Here is a 15,485-nt window from a genome sequence, read left to right on the forward strand (position 1 = left end):
GCCGTTTCGGGGCGTTGATTTCCGCTAACTTAGTGCACTGAGGGAAATAAGGAGTCCTTTGACAGGGAGTATCCCTCAAATATATGTTGGCCTTACTTAAGATCAACTGTTATGCCCACAAACCACATTCTTTAATCAATAAGACATGATCTAGAATATAGTTTGAACTTTTCTTTCCTCTTCTTTTCTTAAAGTGCACCTTTTTAGGCTGCACTTGTAGGTTCGACCCCTTGGTTCTGGGGGCCTGGGAAATCCGTGTACGCATTAATGCGACGCGTGTCCTGCTTGTTTATGCGCCGCCAACAACAAACAGCCTCAATTAATTTATGTATATCTCACTGCGACTACGACTGTGTGGGCGGGCCACGCCCATCGACTGAATGTCCATGTCCGATGTGAAAAATGGATAATTAGTTAATTGCGGTACGTGGCAGACAAATGTGGGGGGATTTATGTATTTTAGTTATTAATTAAGTGCGTGGCTGTTAATCTGTTTGTGCGGGCGCACGACCTTGAAATGAATCGCAGGATATTTCGGGTAATTCGAGATTGTATTGAGGAGAGCGATTCGGTTTCGCAGAGCACTGTGCCATTTGGCTAATGAGTTCGGGTGACTGTTGACTTGGCACTTGAACGCTACTTACTTGATCTTCTCCCATATTTCCTCGCCGAAATGCTTCAGCACCAGCAGCTCCAGGGCGTAGTTAACGAAGCCATACTGCGATTTAAGAGAGAACAGTAACCGATTAGTACTTATGTTTATGGTGGCTCTCAAACAAACATCAATATTGTCACTCTAGTGTCTCTATATCTGCTGCCGACACTGGCGCATCGTAAAAATGTGAGCTCTTGGGCTTTAATTGCGTTTGCAGACGGGACAGAGGCTTTGATTTGAGTCGATAAATTTGAAATATGCGAAATCAATAGCGATTGCGCATTTTCATTTCGTTTTAAATGTATCCGAAAAGCAATCAATTTGATTTGTTGTGCGAAATCAAGTCCCTCAAAGGAAATAAAAAAGAGATGCGGCTGACATACCTCTGCCATCCAGATACGCAGCGCAATCAATCGCTTCCGCCGGAAGTAATACTAAACAAGCAAAATACTTGAAATACATTTACATACATTACGCATACGTCTAGTTGGCCACACATGAGGCTTCGTCCTCGGGCCGACAGTGTGTTTTTCTGTGTTTTTGTTTGTGTCTGCTGTTGCTTTTTGGTTTTTTTTTAGCTCCCTGGGCTTTCTGTTTTCTGTTTTTCTGCTCGGTTGTCTGATGAAGATGTATCTAACCGATATTTGATGTTTATTGCCTTTGTTGGGCGCATTGAAATGTTGTTACAGCGCACGAGAATGGAGTCTCAAATGCCACCCAGAGATAGCAAGAAAGTTCAATGGGGAGCAGGCATGAAGCACGTTTGAAATGCTGCGAAAATCGCAATCATTAGATCAACTTGAGGGCTTTCCGAAGCAGGTGTCTTAATCGAAACAAAAACTGATGGGAGCGACTTTAAATCCTTTTGTTTTTTTCACGCCTAATTAGATTCCTAATTAAATACCACTTACCATTTTGGTGCTTTTTTCTTTTCCGGTTTTCGCTTAATTGAAACGCGTTGCTGGCGTATTTAATTCACTTTCACAACGAATATGTTCAAACGCATATCACAACTGAAATTGGACACCAGAATTCAATATTGATATTGCAATTTATTTCATTTCCGCGATTCGTCTGTCCGCCGGCCGACATCCACAGCTCCCCTGGGAGCGCGACAACGAAAATGTAATAAATTATATTTGTTTACCCAACTGATATGACTGCTATGATAAACGCAAAAAGTGTAATGAAAATTACAATGTAAACATTGCGGTCTGCACAATTATGAGCGAGGCAAGTGGCAAGTGGAGAATGTTCGTTCGGTTTATGAATGAGCAGCGGGTCGGCAATTGAATGCGTTGGAGTGTTATTATTGCAACGCTGCCATTTATGAATATTTTATGTGGTATCAAATCGGTTTTGCTGGCCCACTCTCCATTCTCCGCTCACCAGTTTTCCAGTCTCGCTTTAAAGGCCTACTTTAATCAAATATTTAAATGAGCGCAGGAAGAAAAGTCGGGCCAAGTGGCCCCAAGCACTTTCCAAACTTGGCAGCAACAATTTCTAGGGCCATTTCGGCTGCCGCGCCGTTACATCTGCATTTTTGTGTGCTATATATGTGCTGTTTGTTGCATGCCACATGCAACACGTGCGGAAGCCAAAGGCACAACACACCGATACACCAATAGAAAAGCACACCATCAACCGCAGCTCAGCCATCAACTGGGTCACAATTTAAGCGAGGAAAATGCGGGCTTGGGATTTGCATTGGCGAATCCTTAGATGCCCTGAAAAACTGGTTATGTATCCCCAAGAAAGTACAAGACAACTTTCTTTGTATTTTAGCTACCCAGAAGGGTGGTAAGTATAAAATAAAATATGATTTAAAAAAATGAAAATAAAGATATAAGCTTACTAGAACCACAGATTTAGATCTAACCTATAAAAATCCTTCAATCTTAAGTAAAAGATATAAGAACCCAAAAAACAAACAGTAGAGAACATTCTCTCATATATGCTCTTTATAAATCCTTAGAAACTCATAGGGTAGCAGCTGAGACGACAGCTTAGCGTTTCAAAAACAAGGCTACAAAGGGTGCATACGTCTGGTTAATTACACAAAAGTCGGGTAAAAACAGGTAACACACACAGTTTTGGCCAAGAGCGAATGCGAGTGAAACTCGAAATTTATGCGCCACGACGAGTGCAGGGCAATTAAGGCATTGCCAACGTTGGGTTTCTACGGAGTGTACAGAGTTTGGGAGTTGCCTAGGCAGGGGATCGCCTTGAGGGCAGGATTGGCATAAACGAGTGGAGCACAAAATGGCAGCCCTGGCCGGAAAAGTTGCCTCGAATTGAAAAGAGGGAAACTTGGCCTGCACAGCAATGATAAGTTACACGGGGAAAAGCACAGTGAGTTCGGCCAGCCGTGAGGGATTTCCACCTGCCTGCCGAGAACGCTTTAAACACTTTAAACAAGCCAACGGAGAGAAATATCGATTTTCGTCCATCTTGACAGACATTTTTGTAGCCCATTAGGAGCCTCGTAATAAGACAGATATATTAGCATGTATTTCGTGTGTACATGTGCCTGCCATGGCTGTTGTTTATTTAAGCCATATGTATGTCATTGTTTGACTTTTTCAACCCTCACGTTTGCCTATTGCGATATTCCCGAATGGGGAATTTTAATCAGCAGAGCTTCCACCAGCAATACCTATTTGCGAATGACCTCGGGCTGCTGACATCCTTCCAATTGAGCGAATTTTAATTACGTGCAACATTTGGCATTTTGATAACGGTAAGGCACTGTCAACAGAAGGTCCTTGTGCTATTTTCGTCCCGAAGTCGAGGGACAAGAGTGTAAATAAGTCTCGATTCCGAGGGCTTTGCAATTTGTTTGGCCAGGCTTATTGAAGGAGGGGCCAAAGTTTCTTCGATGGGGCCATTTGTCACTGCTGTTTGGCGATGACGAGCACGCCATTTGATAATTGCGACAAAATGACGGCGATGCGAAAGTAAAAACAAAACGATATTTACTCGGCCCAGTTGAAAAAGACCCCCTCCAGCATGCCCCCTTCCTGGAGGCCCGTCGTTCTGCCTGTCAATTTAGCGCTAAACTGACAATAACTGAGTTAATGATGAGCCTGCCATTAGGCCAGGGCACAAAATGAGGCACAGTGCACACAACATGGCCACAGGACTGCCGCAGGATGTGGATGCCGTGTCCTCCACAAAGTTGAGTTTGTACAGTGGAAAAATAATATTTCAACTGGCTTACAAAATCAAGGAAAACCCTTCAGAGAGCACCCAAATTCAAATAATTTTACTTATTATTTACTCCAAGTACTATTATTTACTGCCAAGGAATACAAACTTTTACCACTTTTAAGGCGATTTTCTTCTCAGAAACTTTTAAGGGAATATATTATGTCCGCCTTTTTCTGCAGTGCATCTTTTGGGTAAAAGGGAACTGAGCGGAAAATGTGGCAAAAGCAATTGTAGATTCAACTCTGTGTCCGCCTGGGCATTTATCAAATATAATGGACATTCACTATCGTCCGAGCAACTAAAACAACTGTCAGCAAATTGCCGTGGGCACGCAAAGCTAAATGTCTAATAAACTTTGACATATTGAGGCAAATATTTCTATTTGGCAACTTTCGCACGAGAATCGCAGGACCACATAAATTAAGGACAATGATAGCGTGAAATATCTGCCCGGGACCGAAATAAATTAGAGCGCACAGAAGTATGCTTTAATATCCGGGGCCAAGTGGACTGCATGCCTGTGTGTGTGTGTCATATACGAATATGGCTCACAAAAAACAAAGCCAGTGTGTGTGTGGGCGGATAATTTACATTTGTTTGAGCCGCGCGATTCTTTTTATTGGGCGATTCCCCTGGCTTTTGTTTATTCGCAACTTGTGATTTATCTCTGTGCTTGTTACTTTTTACTTTTTTTAGCTCCAGTCCACGGTCTCCGGGTCTCGCTTTCACTCTCGCGATAACTTTCCACTTTCACTGTCTGACTCGTGTGATAAGGAACGCGAAACGCGCGCGCGACTTTTCCCAAGGAGTGTTCCCAGTCCGCTAGGTCTTCCGCCGCACACTGTCCGCCGGAGTGAACAATTCGCCTGAATCAGCCGTCGACGACTGAGCGCTTCCTGCCGAAGGAGCGCCGTATTAAAGGCGGCTCGCAGGACACTTGTCCGCTTTTCCTTTGTCGGCTGCCAATTGCCTGGCCCACTCAGCTGTTTGTTGTTGCTGGTCGTCAGGAAAGCGAGGCGGTCGGATAAGCTTTTCGGCGGGAAAAGCTCGCTCTCGCACGCTGTCTCGCTCTAGTACTCTCAGCTACCCCCCAACAGGTGGCGACTGTCTGATTCTGAATGATACTATATCGACTAACTAACTATAGTATATTTTTATATTTACTAAGCCCTATTGTACGAAAAAAACATGATGAAAAACTGATACGGATAAGGATTAAGATTATATACGAAAATTAATTAATATGCTAATTTTACTCTTTAATTTTTTATCATGAAAATGCAGCCTTTTTTCTTGCAGGGGAATTTTATACAACAATACCTACTTAACTGTTGAAAAAAACTATAAAATTATATTTTTAAAACATTTTTCAGTTCATTTGGAATCTGGATTTCAGTAGTTTTGATTTGTTAGACGCGACTCGATTTCGCAGTGCCACCCCCAGCCGACTTCCGTTTCCGGCGTTATTTATTGCCGGCGTTATTTACTTTCGTGCTGATTTTTGTCAAACCCCCCGCCTTAGTCAATGGCTCACGCACAATTTACCTACGACAATAGATTTTCGGGCAGCTCCAGTCAAGCAGATGAGCATTTCAGCGCTCCAGAGGCAGCAAATAAATTAGAGACACTTGCAGTGCGAACGGCAAACAGAAGTCCTCGTACAGTACAGTAATTGAAATTGAATGGGTGGGTGGCAGATGGGTGGCAGATGGGTGGCTGATGGGCGGCAAGGTCGGCCAATGAGGCGCACTGGGGCGTGGCTAAACAAGCACCTGTTAGCGACAAAGCAGCACGGCAAACCCACTCGGAGAACCCACAGCACCGGCAGTCGCAGAGTGCATCAATCGGATATTCATGTGCGCTTAAGCGGTGCATAAATTAATTACTCTCCGCAAACATAATTAAACGCATTGTCCAAGTTTTAATTGTGGTGGCTTTTGGCGCTATTTTACTCCCTTCTCAGCGCCACAAAACGCACAAAGGTCGAAAGAGCATCCGGCCACAAAAACAGAGGCATCTGCGTTGGCGACAGAACATCGCTGGCGGTGACATTGAAGGAGGAGTTGTCAGGACGGGCTGATGGGCGGAAGGGCGGGCCAATTCTGCCAGTTGGATAACCAGGTATCATAGTAGCTGGCCTGCCTGCAGACCCTCAAAGTCATTGTCAGTTCGCCGGTGGCTATGGCTCTCTACCAGTCCAAAAACTGTGCCGGGATGCTAACTAACTATGAAACTGAATAGGAGAGCTGACTATGGACACCGAAGATCTGAATACCCTGAAAGTAAGTAATGTGGAAAAAGGAAATTATACCCAAATGTTTGACAGATCAAAAAGTATAACTGACTACTGACTTTTATTTATCAAAATATAAAATAAAAATATTTATCATTGGTAAATTTATGTATAACACCCTATACTCGAAGACAGAGGGCGTCTGCTGTGGACACTTGAGTTCGTTACTAGTCATCTTTTTGATCCAGTTTCATTGGAGAGTGCGGTGAAGGAGTTGAGGGTAACCGCGAAATAAAAGAAGCCAACTCATCGAGAGGTCCTGCCAACATTGTGCCAGGAAAATGGAGCGTGTTGGTTGCAGAAGGAGAATACCGACTGCCCCTGGACTCTAATCAAGTTCGTTTGCCAGAAGATGACTATCTGGCTGGCATTTAATTAAGAGGCCGAGCCAAGATGGGGTTACTAAACTTTTGGGGCATCTCAATGGCTGCACATACCAACTGCGAGATCCGAGCTCCGAGCTCCCACGGAAATATTCCAGTCTGTTTGTGTTTTTTGGGGCGGTGCCCAGCGGGCGTAACTAGCGCATTGAGACAAAGGACAAGTGCATCAGGATAATCGCATCACACTTGAGTAAATAAATTCCTGAAGTGGAACCAACTTTGCCAGAGCACTCTGCACAGCCGAAACATGTTGCCGGGCCATCTTCCATGACAATGAAAAGCAGGACCCTCTCCCCAGCTCCTTCGTCCTGTGTCTTTTTGTGCTGTTTTACGTGCCAGTGATGGTATTGCTTCTTATCCCAAACAAAAAGTGGGGGAAACTGTTGCCATAGAAATACATTATGTAGGAAAGTAAGTAAGGAGACCTTTTTTAAAAAGTAAATATAAAATAACAGATGTGAATATCAAAGGCTGAAACTGCACTGCAGTTCAGATGTATCTCCTAACTGCTTTTATTTCGTTAATTATTACTAACTCAAAAGCTCAACACAATGTTTGTGTGTTTAAAAAACAATAATTACTTAACTAGCAGATGGTAATAAATACTCCGGAAAGCACGCTTATTTATAATTGCCTGGTACTTATAATTGCCGGCATGAATCAGTTTCTATTTTAAACCACTTATTACAGAATTGCGAGCACAAGCCTATCAAATGGAAATGCTTTGGCATCCGCAAGCCCATTCAGATTAAGTCGCCTCCGGGCGTGTACATTCGATAGGATAATGGGTGTATCTCAGTTAAGGTAAACAATGTCCTTGCACTGCCATGACATCTCTCAGTCGTTGCATCTTCCACTTGCATCACTAATAATTGAATATAAATACTGCAATTCGGGCAGAGAGAGAGAGAGAGAGAGATGTTATTGATTTCCATAAACTGTAAAACGAATGCCAGAGGCCACAGTTCACAAACATCAACCTTCTCATTAGGCAAGACTTCTGTGGACTTCCATAGCAGGGTTACTCAACGATACTTGCGGGGAATAGAAGTTATTTCTTGATTTATCAGTTCATTAAACAGGAATTAATATATATAGAATTCAATCATAAATAAATGAATGAGAAGTGGTTTTCCTTATCAACTCAAATTATAGGAACAGTAGTAGATGTGGCAATTCATCAGCTACAAGCTCTGCTTCATCTTCTGCCGCCAATGACAGATGACGGAGGTTCTCTAAATTGCCGGGAAATATTCAGACTCGTTCCTACGAGCGCGCGCTGGCTCTTCAGACCTGAGTGGCTGTTCAGAAAGTGAAAAAATATCAAGTGATCATTGGCGATGTTGGTGGCAGCTGTTCAAGTGGCGCATCTAATTATTCACGCGGTTAATTCCATCGCCACCTATCGACAGATTTGATCTCATAAGCTGCGGATTTATGGGCCCTGCACTGAAAAAAGTTATTTCTGTTTTTTATTCAATTTAATTAAGTTTATCTTGAACTGTGAACTGGAAATGATTTCCTATCTAAGATGCAGATTCACACCTGGAACAATAGAACATTAATTTTTGAGAGAGTCGCCGCATGATTACATTTTTATCTGAGTGCAAATATTTGAATGTACCTATCTACACCTTCTAGTCAGCAGTGGGGTGAAGTATCTAAAGGTGGCTGCTTATCACAGTTGCTGACATCCCGCAGCTACCGATCGTTGCATGCATATAGTTAAGGCTTCTCTCAACCGAGAGTTGGTTTCTAATCAGAGAGAACGATAGGGGAGTTCAGAAGTCGAACCCTTTACTACCCTATAAACAATCAGTGGTAGTTCGAATTCTGATAACGACTGCTATCATTATGCTTTCAGAGATGTAAAAAAGATAAACAAACAATCTATATCAATTCCGAGAACTTCATTATTATATGGAAAACCTTTTATCAAGCGTATAGCGTTTCGGATATACAAATTTGTTAAGTACCATTTATCTTTTATCAGCATTATTTGCTTTTCTAATTAGGGAGAACGCTACCCTCGATAGATAGATAAATAATAAAAGTTCTTTAATTTGTGAACAAAATGCAGATTATTGACTTTCCTAGGATTACATACCTTATTTTAATTTATTTTTAGAACAGACAGAATAGAAGATGCTGCACTTCTGTCCACCATCAGACCAACAAACCTGTTGACCTTGAGCTTGGCTGGAACTAGACCAGCATATCAAATTCGCAGCTATAGAAGTAAGAAAGTGGCAGTTCTTGCAGGCCCTATTTGCAGGGTATGAGGAGCGGAAAACACGTTTCATCGCCGGTCGCTTTTTATCGCTCCCCCGTCAGTCGATCGCGGAGCTTCGGGAGTGCGACAACGCAGCCTGCGCTTAAGTTAAGTTAAGTTAAAAGATATAGTACTATGCTGCTGCTTCTCTGGTGGATTGCAAGCTATATAATACTCGTGCTCGGGAGTACGGGCCCGCCCCTCTATGCCCTGGATCAGCCGAACGTTGGCAGGTGTCTGGACTACTGCCACCTGAAGAACCTGCGGTTCCTCCTCTGCGTGGACACAGACGGACAGCTCTCTCACAATCCCTACAAGGACTGCAACCGAGGATTCTGCAAGGCCGAGGACTTCGAACTGGAATACATAACGAGCGACGGCTTGGAAGAACGAACCAATCGAGTGGAGAAAACAAGAGTCGGGCAAAAAGCACATCTGCGGGATCTGTGTCTCAATGAAAGAGGAATTCCCATCACACGAAGGTGCCAGATTCGAAATGGAAATAGAGTTTGGCAAGATATGGATCATATAACCTGCAGATCAGCCCCCGAGCTCAGCTCAAGTATAAACCTTCTGGCTGTAAAGAATCCGCCGGACATGATTAGCCAGCTAAGTGGCCTCTTGACTCAGTCACAGGAAAAACTCGCAGCCGCCGATGTCTTCAGTATCTCTGAGATATTCGATTCCCTCGTCAAGAAACCAGAAAGAAAGGCTGAAGTCATCGGGGACCTGATGAAGATTTGCCAGAAGGTAATGTCCACGGACAACGAAACCCTCCGTATTTCAGCCGATGTTAATGCCACAAATGCCCTGCTAAGCAACTTCGAGGACTATTTAGATTCACTGAGCTCAAAGATATTTCAAAATAACATCAGCGCCTTTAGCAACAGTGCGGAGTTCAACTTCCAGTCGGTTCTTGACATGGGAGTTGTGGTTCTGAAGACGAGCGAGCTGAGTGTGTTTTTCGTGGATCCGTCGGTGATGAATGTTACTGGAATGGCTATCTTCTCAAATACATCGGAATTCAAAATGCTGCATTCGTCCGATAATGTGGATGATGTGCGGGCGATGGAAAATCTGGAGACTGCGGTCTTTCTGCCTGAGACACTTTGGAGGAAACTGAAGCAAAAGGGAGCCTCTTATTTGGTCTTCAAGGTCTATACTCGAGATGCACTTTTTGTGGAGACGAAAGAAGAACTCCTCAGACGACCGACTAGTAATGTTATCTCTATAACCTTACCAGGAGTGGAAGGTGAGTGTAAGAATGCTTATAGACTAAAGGAACTGAAACAACTTCTCCTTCTTTAGACACCAGACTACCTGAAAAGTTGCCGTTCTTCCTTCGCAATGGAAATACGAATCAAACTCAATCTGAAGGTGGGTGCGGCTACTGGAACTACGAGACCTGGCTAAGTGATGGAATTTCCACCTGTGGCAGTGGCTGCATGGACAACTCATCGCATCCGGTGATCCTTTGCCACGCGGATCACCTCACCCAGTTCACCTTCCTACTGGGAGTGAGCAAAATGCAGATTGGCTTGGACACCTATGAAGATGATCATACCTTGGATATAATCACTAACGTTGGCTTGATCCTCTCGCTGATGGGACTCTTTATCATCTTCCTGACTGCAGTGATCTTCAAAAGCTTCAGGACCCTAGCCTCGACGAAGATACTACTAAATCTCTGCACTGCCCTGGGCCTGCAGTTGCTCTTCTTCCTGGTGGTGAGCCAAAGCCAGTTACTGGAGCAGCTGGGTCAAACCGATTTGGAGCGGTGCACCCTTATCGGAGCCGTTATGCAGTACCTACTGCTGGTAGTCTTCAGCTGGATGTTCATCATTGGCTTCCTGCAGTATCAAAGATATGTCAGGGTCATTGGAGTCAATCACCCAAGACACTATATTCTGGCATCCGCTATTGTGGCCTGGACATTGCCTCTAATACCCACCCTGATGGTGGTCTTCCTGGATCCCGACTCCTACAAACCCAGTAATGCCACGCAGAATGCAGCTGTTCTGTGCTATCCTTCGGGATATGGTTTGAGTCTGGGAGTCATCCTGCCGATTGGTCTGATCACAGTGGCCAATGCCATATTGGTGGGCTACATCACCTGGAGTGTCTATAAGGCCCTCTTCACGCGTGATCTCATCATTAAGCAACTGGGCCTCTTCGTGCTGCTCTTCTTTCTCCTGGGAATCACCTGGATCTTTGGTCTCTGTACTTATTTCGATTTCGGCAGGATCTTCGCCTACCTCTTCTGCCTCACGGCCACTCTCCAAGGGTTTGTCCTCTTCATCTACTTCATAGTTTTCAACAAGGATAATCAGCGTGCCTGGCGAAGTCTCTGCTGCAGTTTGGGCAGAAAGAAAGATCAGGAAACCATAGAAATGCCCACGGACTCCAGCTTGAAACGCCTGAGTCAGTCATCTACTCAAAGTACCAGTAATTAGCTAGGTTAACTAATGTAGTTTTAGCAAGTAAATTGAAGAAATTAACTAAGTTAAATCATTAATAAATAAAAAGTATCTAGATGATAGAGTTAGATGTTATTTTCCTTAATGGTGTTAGTTCAGCGTAGAATAAGTAGAGCCCAAAATGCTTTGCTGGTTGGTTATCCCATCTCTTATCTCTACAGCTCTATGGTTACCGGTTATCTTACCCTTCGAATAAGGGGTTAGTCATCAAAGCAGTGATTCAGCAACCAACTTTCCTAACAAACTTTGAATATTAATAAAGGGGTGAAATTAAAAAGTCATAAATAGTCCAGTAAGTATGCATATTTAAATGGAAAACATCCAAAGCATTGGTTTTGGAAATAAAACAGCGAAGCTTTCACGAACTTAGTTAATGACTAAACCTGAACTAAGCTGCGTCGGAGCTTTAAGCTTTCATAACAGCTTACCGATAGAAGGCAACCGGTTTTGTGGGCAGCTTTTAACCGCTTGAAGCCAAGTAGTTCCCCGCTCACTTCAAATTTATGTCTTCTAATTTATGTTAATGAGATGACAACTTAGTTTTTGGTGAATGTATTTCATAGATTACGACGGCACACGGCTGAGTCTAATTTCGATTTTATTGGATGCGGTAAGGTCGTAAGTCTTGGAGACGGACCTCCGGGATGTGGTGACTTAATTTAGATTAGCGAACTGGGCTGCCAACGTGGGCCTTAACATAATCAACTAAAGTATTGCTAAACTAGCGGTAAGAACCAGTAAGCTTAAAGCCAATTAGCCAACTACTGGTTGGACATTGGGTATCGGGTATCTGCTATCTGCTATCGGCATTCCGCCGGAACTTGTTTTCGAACAACAAAAGCCAAGCCGCCAAGCCGCCGAGCTGCCCGAGACTTCAGATTTCAGCGCTTTATCACCAGCAACCGCAGTGGTATGTAAGAGCTTCCGGGTACCACATCCTTGCCCTCGGGCAGGAACTTATGCGCGTAGTCCTTCGGCGTGGGCGTGTTGGGTGCCAGGGCGTAATCCAGTACGTTTTCCGAGGCCGCGCCGGAAACGGTGGGCGTGCGAACCACCCACAATTGCATTGCCTGCGGTTTCCTCTCCACCGCCAAATCCGATTTTCCCAGCTGAACATTCGCGCGACGGGAGAAGTGGGCCTCTTCCGCCTGCTGGAATCGCTCCAGGTGACCTTGGATTATCCGGCGTAGCTGGGCCATTGTGCTGGGCGGAGGTGTGGGGTAGACATAGGCCCTGGCCGTTGGGCGTGGCAGGTAATCCCGGCCAAAGGTGGCGGCACTAGCCACAGCCACAAGGGTTAACAGCTGCAAGACAAATTACATTTAATTAATAAATCATTTAAATGGCCAAATAAATAATGTGCGAATATTCAGCCTTTTAGATGGTAAAAGGTTTTAGGCGCCAGCCTTGGCTTTAAGCAAATGAAAACTTTTGTCTTTAAAGATGTATTTATTTAGTGGCAGAATCGTTGAAAACAACTACTAAAGGTGAACATTATATTCTATGATTCATTTTATTTGATTCACTAACAACTCCAGCCTTTTACCATTCACTTCACTTTAATATCCAGTGGAAATGTTTCATTTGATCAGCGAATCGTATATCGTATATGAATCACGCAGTAAATCTATTCTGAGGCACAAAATCATGATTCACTCAGAGAATGTATATCCATAGAAAGCGTTTCCGGCAACCATCTTACCCAAAAACACGTCCTGTACATGATCTTAGAGTCCGTGTCTAACAAGTTTTCCTCCAGGCAGATCCCACTCTGAACTTCCGACCGTTCTCCAGGTAACTCAGCAGCAAACTGAAGTGATCGGAGCTTCTGCTCCGCCGACTCGTTTCAAGTTCAGGGTCTCGGCTCTTGCATTTACATAAATTTCTACCAAATAGTCAGCGAAGCCAGTCGCGGACATTCTCCAATCTCAGATCTCCGTTCTCTATTTTGTGTGAAATCTAATTCTGTTTCTCGAGGCGCTGGCACGTGATTTATGCATTTGGCAATCCAGTTGGATCGATCACGAGGTGCCTCCAAATCTAGCCAAATCTGGCCAAACGAGGGCCCCGGCCCCTTGGAGATACCATTTTCTCAATCTTTGCCATTTTTTCTTGACCACCAGAGATCCCAGTGATAGATTTGTGGGTCGCGTTTCTTGGGCTCAGACTGTGAGGCGACTCTTCGGCTGTTCACGCCATTATAATTATTCAAATTCGCTATGATTCGGCTGCATAAATCAACTTTATGAGCGCTTGCTTTACATGGGGTCGGGTCTTTATTTGGGAATTTGCATAATGGTTTCTATAAAGAGATATAAAGCGTGTCCAGAGCTTCCTTTGTAGTGCGCTCACAATAGCCATCGATGTATTTATATTGATTTTTAATCGTCGCCTCTTTATGCCTGACAATGCGCATTAAAAGCGCGTCGATCGTTTGTCTTGTCATTCGATATGCCAAAAGATGTCTCTCTCGAATATGGATTTGATCCCAAGATGGACAGTCACCAACAAAAGACCTCATAATGCGATTCATATGCTAAGCCATTAAGCTGTGATCGTGCAATAGTGGTTCGACCTGCTGCTGATCGGTGATCGCTGATCGCTGATCGATTGAGAAACGGCCGATCATCAATCCATTGGCCAGATTAACATATACACACCCCGTCAATTGGTAAATGATCTTTAAGCATTTTTATGACTACTCGATTGATTGTAAAATGGTAATCAGCCGAGCAGAATCCGAGCAGTCGCTGATTTGTTTTCCTTTTGATTAATTATGCTAGTTAATCAGCATGAAATGCCATCATAAATTCAGACATCAATTGGTTAATTAAGTCTTATTCATTAATATTGACAGAGTCTTATTTAGATTATTTTTATATCCTTAACTACATGTTAATCAAATTAATAGTTATTAAAGGATAATTTGTCTTTAATTAAGACATAGTTACCCCTTACCCTATCTATCACTGCCTTCCACCAGAAGTATAGTTCAGTGCAACTGCCACCAAGGGGATGGGGTTAGAACTTGATAACTCAGCGGAACGGAAACGGAAACGCAATTAAAGCTCAACGACTGCGGCCGGCAACCAGCTTGTGGCATTACGTAATTAGGAATTTGCAAGATTACGTAAAATGCAAATATCGACTCGATTGCATTAGCATTTTGATTTATATGCAGGAAAGGGGGAAAGGAGCGTCTCCTCCTCCTGAGTCTCGAGTAGGAGTGCGTGTAATTACTATGTAAATTATTTATGCAATTAATTTAACAAACTCAACTCGGACTGGAACTCACTGCGAACGTGGCCCACATGTCCATCATAAAATCCATATTGATGAGGGTCGTTTCCGGCTCAGCTGTGCTGCCTCGCTCACTCACTCACTCACTCACTCACTCACTCGCTTGTTCATATTTCATATTTCATGTGTGTTATTCCGTATGTGTTATACAAGGGGCGCATCATAATCAGCCATGGCCACCCACTCATTTTCCCTTTTTTCTGCTGATTTGAGTCCAGCTGGCGCTGAGTGCTAAATCCTCTGTCACATACGCTCCACGTTGGGGATTCGTCCGTCAAAAAATAAACAAAGAAAGCAGCCCGAAAGGAGGAAAGTGCTGCCCAAATGGTCAGGCCTGAATGCTACGTAATGAGTTTGATGGGCTTTTGAACTAAACCGAATTGCAGACAGGCATTTTATTTTTATTCCGATACCGATTTCGATTTGATGATGATGCGGGGATTTCAGAGATGGAATGGGAATAGGAATGAGGATGGGAATGGGGATGGGGATGAGGATGCATGTAGCAGCAAATTGAGTTATGGCCCCTGGTTGCCTCATATTTTATGCATGGCAAGGGCAAGCGAATTGCTTTCCAATCGACTTGGCGCACTCCACTTAAGACCATTCACCATTCCCTTCTCGAGTGTTCCTCTCGTTTTCCAGGGAGTGGCCTCGTTCCAGTTTTCAGGGTGCGGAGAGGCCAGACAGACCCATTACCATTACCTAATCACCTATCAGGATCGTAAAATGGATCATCGATTTTATACTGCACAAACACGACATCCTTTTTCGGTTCTCTTTCGAGTTCCCTTTGCACCATTCAGGTTGGGCAAATCCAGGGGTTGAATAAACTTTTTGGCCAGCGAGAAACTAATTAAGATAGTTTGCCGACTGCAGTCAATTGGAAAACTGA

At 43.8% G+C, this 15,485-nt stretch overlaps 3 protein-coding genes across 4 annotated transcripts in view; 1 reads left to right on the plus strand and 2 right to left on the minus strand.

Moving 5' to 3' along the window:
* The window catches only part of LOC108104225 (guanylate cyclase soluble subunit beta-1), a 46,502-nt gene extending 41,759 nt beyond the window's left edge, over window positions 1-4,743 (minus strand). The window contains exons 1-3 of one of the 2 annotated variants that reach the window (XM_017210172.2): window positions 4,553-4,743; window positions 1,567-1,668; window positions 645-718 (exon numbers count right to left, since the gene is read on the minus strand). In XM_017210172.2, coding sequence (XP_017065661.1) covers window positions 645-718; window positions 1,567-1,569 — 77 coding nt within the window. In that variant the 5' untranslated portion in view covers window positions 1,570-1,668; window positions 4,553-4,743. Of the gene's footprint in view, window positions 1-644; window positions 719-1,566; window positions 1,669-4,456 lie in introns of both variants that reach the window. The other variant, XM_017210171.2, reaches the window with a different exon arrangement.
* A 4,154-nt stretch (window positions 4,744-8,897) lies between these two features.
* Window positions 8,898-11,352, plus strand: LOC108104215 (adhesion G-protein coupled receptor G2). Its single transcript, XM_017210158.2, has 2 exons — window positions 8,898-10,065; window positions 10,122-11,352. The coding sequence occupies exons 1-2, from the start codon at window positions 8,949-8,951 to the stop codon at window positions 11,264-11,266; spliced, it is 2,262 nt and encodes a 753-aa protein (XP_017065647.1). The 5' UTR covers window positions 8,898-8,948; the 3' UTR covers window positions 11,267-11,352.
* Window positions 11,353-11,853: 501 nt separating this feature from the next.
* LOC108104221 lies at window positions 11,854-13,075 on the minus strand. Its single transcript, XM_017210164.1, has 2 exons — window positions 12,993-13,075; window positions 11,854-12,594 (listed from the first exon to the last, which is right to left on the minus strand). The coding sequence occupies exons 1-2, from the start codon at window positions 13,011-13,013 to the stop codon at window positions 12,172-12,174; spliced, it is 444 nt and encodes a 147-aa protein (XP_017065653.1). The 5' UTR covers window positions 13,014-13,075; the 3' UTR covers window positions 11,854-12,171.
* Window positions 13,076-15,485: the final 2,410 nt, after the last annotated feature.

The sequence above is a fragment of the Drosophila eugracilis genome, unplaced genomic scaffold (genome assembly GCF_018153835.1).
Source record: "Drosophila eugracilis isolate 14026-0451.02 unplaced genomic scaffold, ASM1815383v1 contig_670, whole genome shotgun sequence".
Taxonomy (NCBI): Eukaryota; Metazoa; Arthropoda; class Insecta; order Diptera; family Drosophilidae; genus Drosophila; species Drosophila eugracilis.

Coding starts and splice junctions, on each gene's coding strand:
- LOC108104215 (XM_017210158.2), top strand. CDS start 8,949: ATGCTGCTGCTTCTCTGGTGGATTGCAAGCTATATAATACTCGTGCTC. Junction 10,066..10,121: donor AACCTTACCAGGAGTGGAAG/GTGAGTGTAAGA, acceptor CTCCTTCTTTAG/ACACCAGACTACCTGAAAAG.
- LOC108104221 (XM_017210164.1), bottom strand. CDS start 13,013: ATGTACAGGACGTGTTTTTGG. Junction 12,595..12,992: donor TGTACAGGACGTGTTTTTGG/GTAAGATGGTTG, acceptor TTTGTCTTGCAG/CTGTTAACCCTTGTGGCTGT.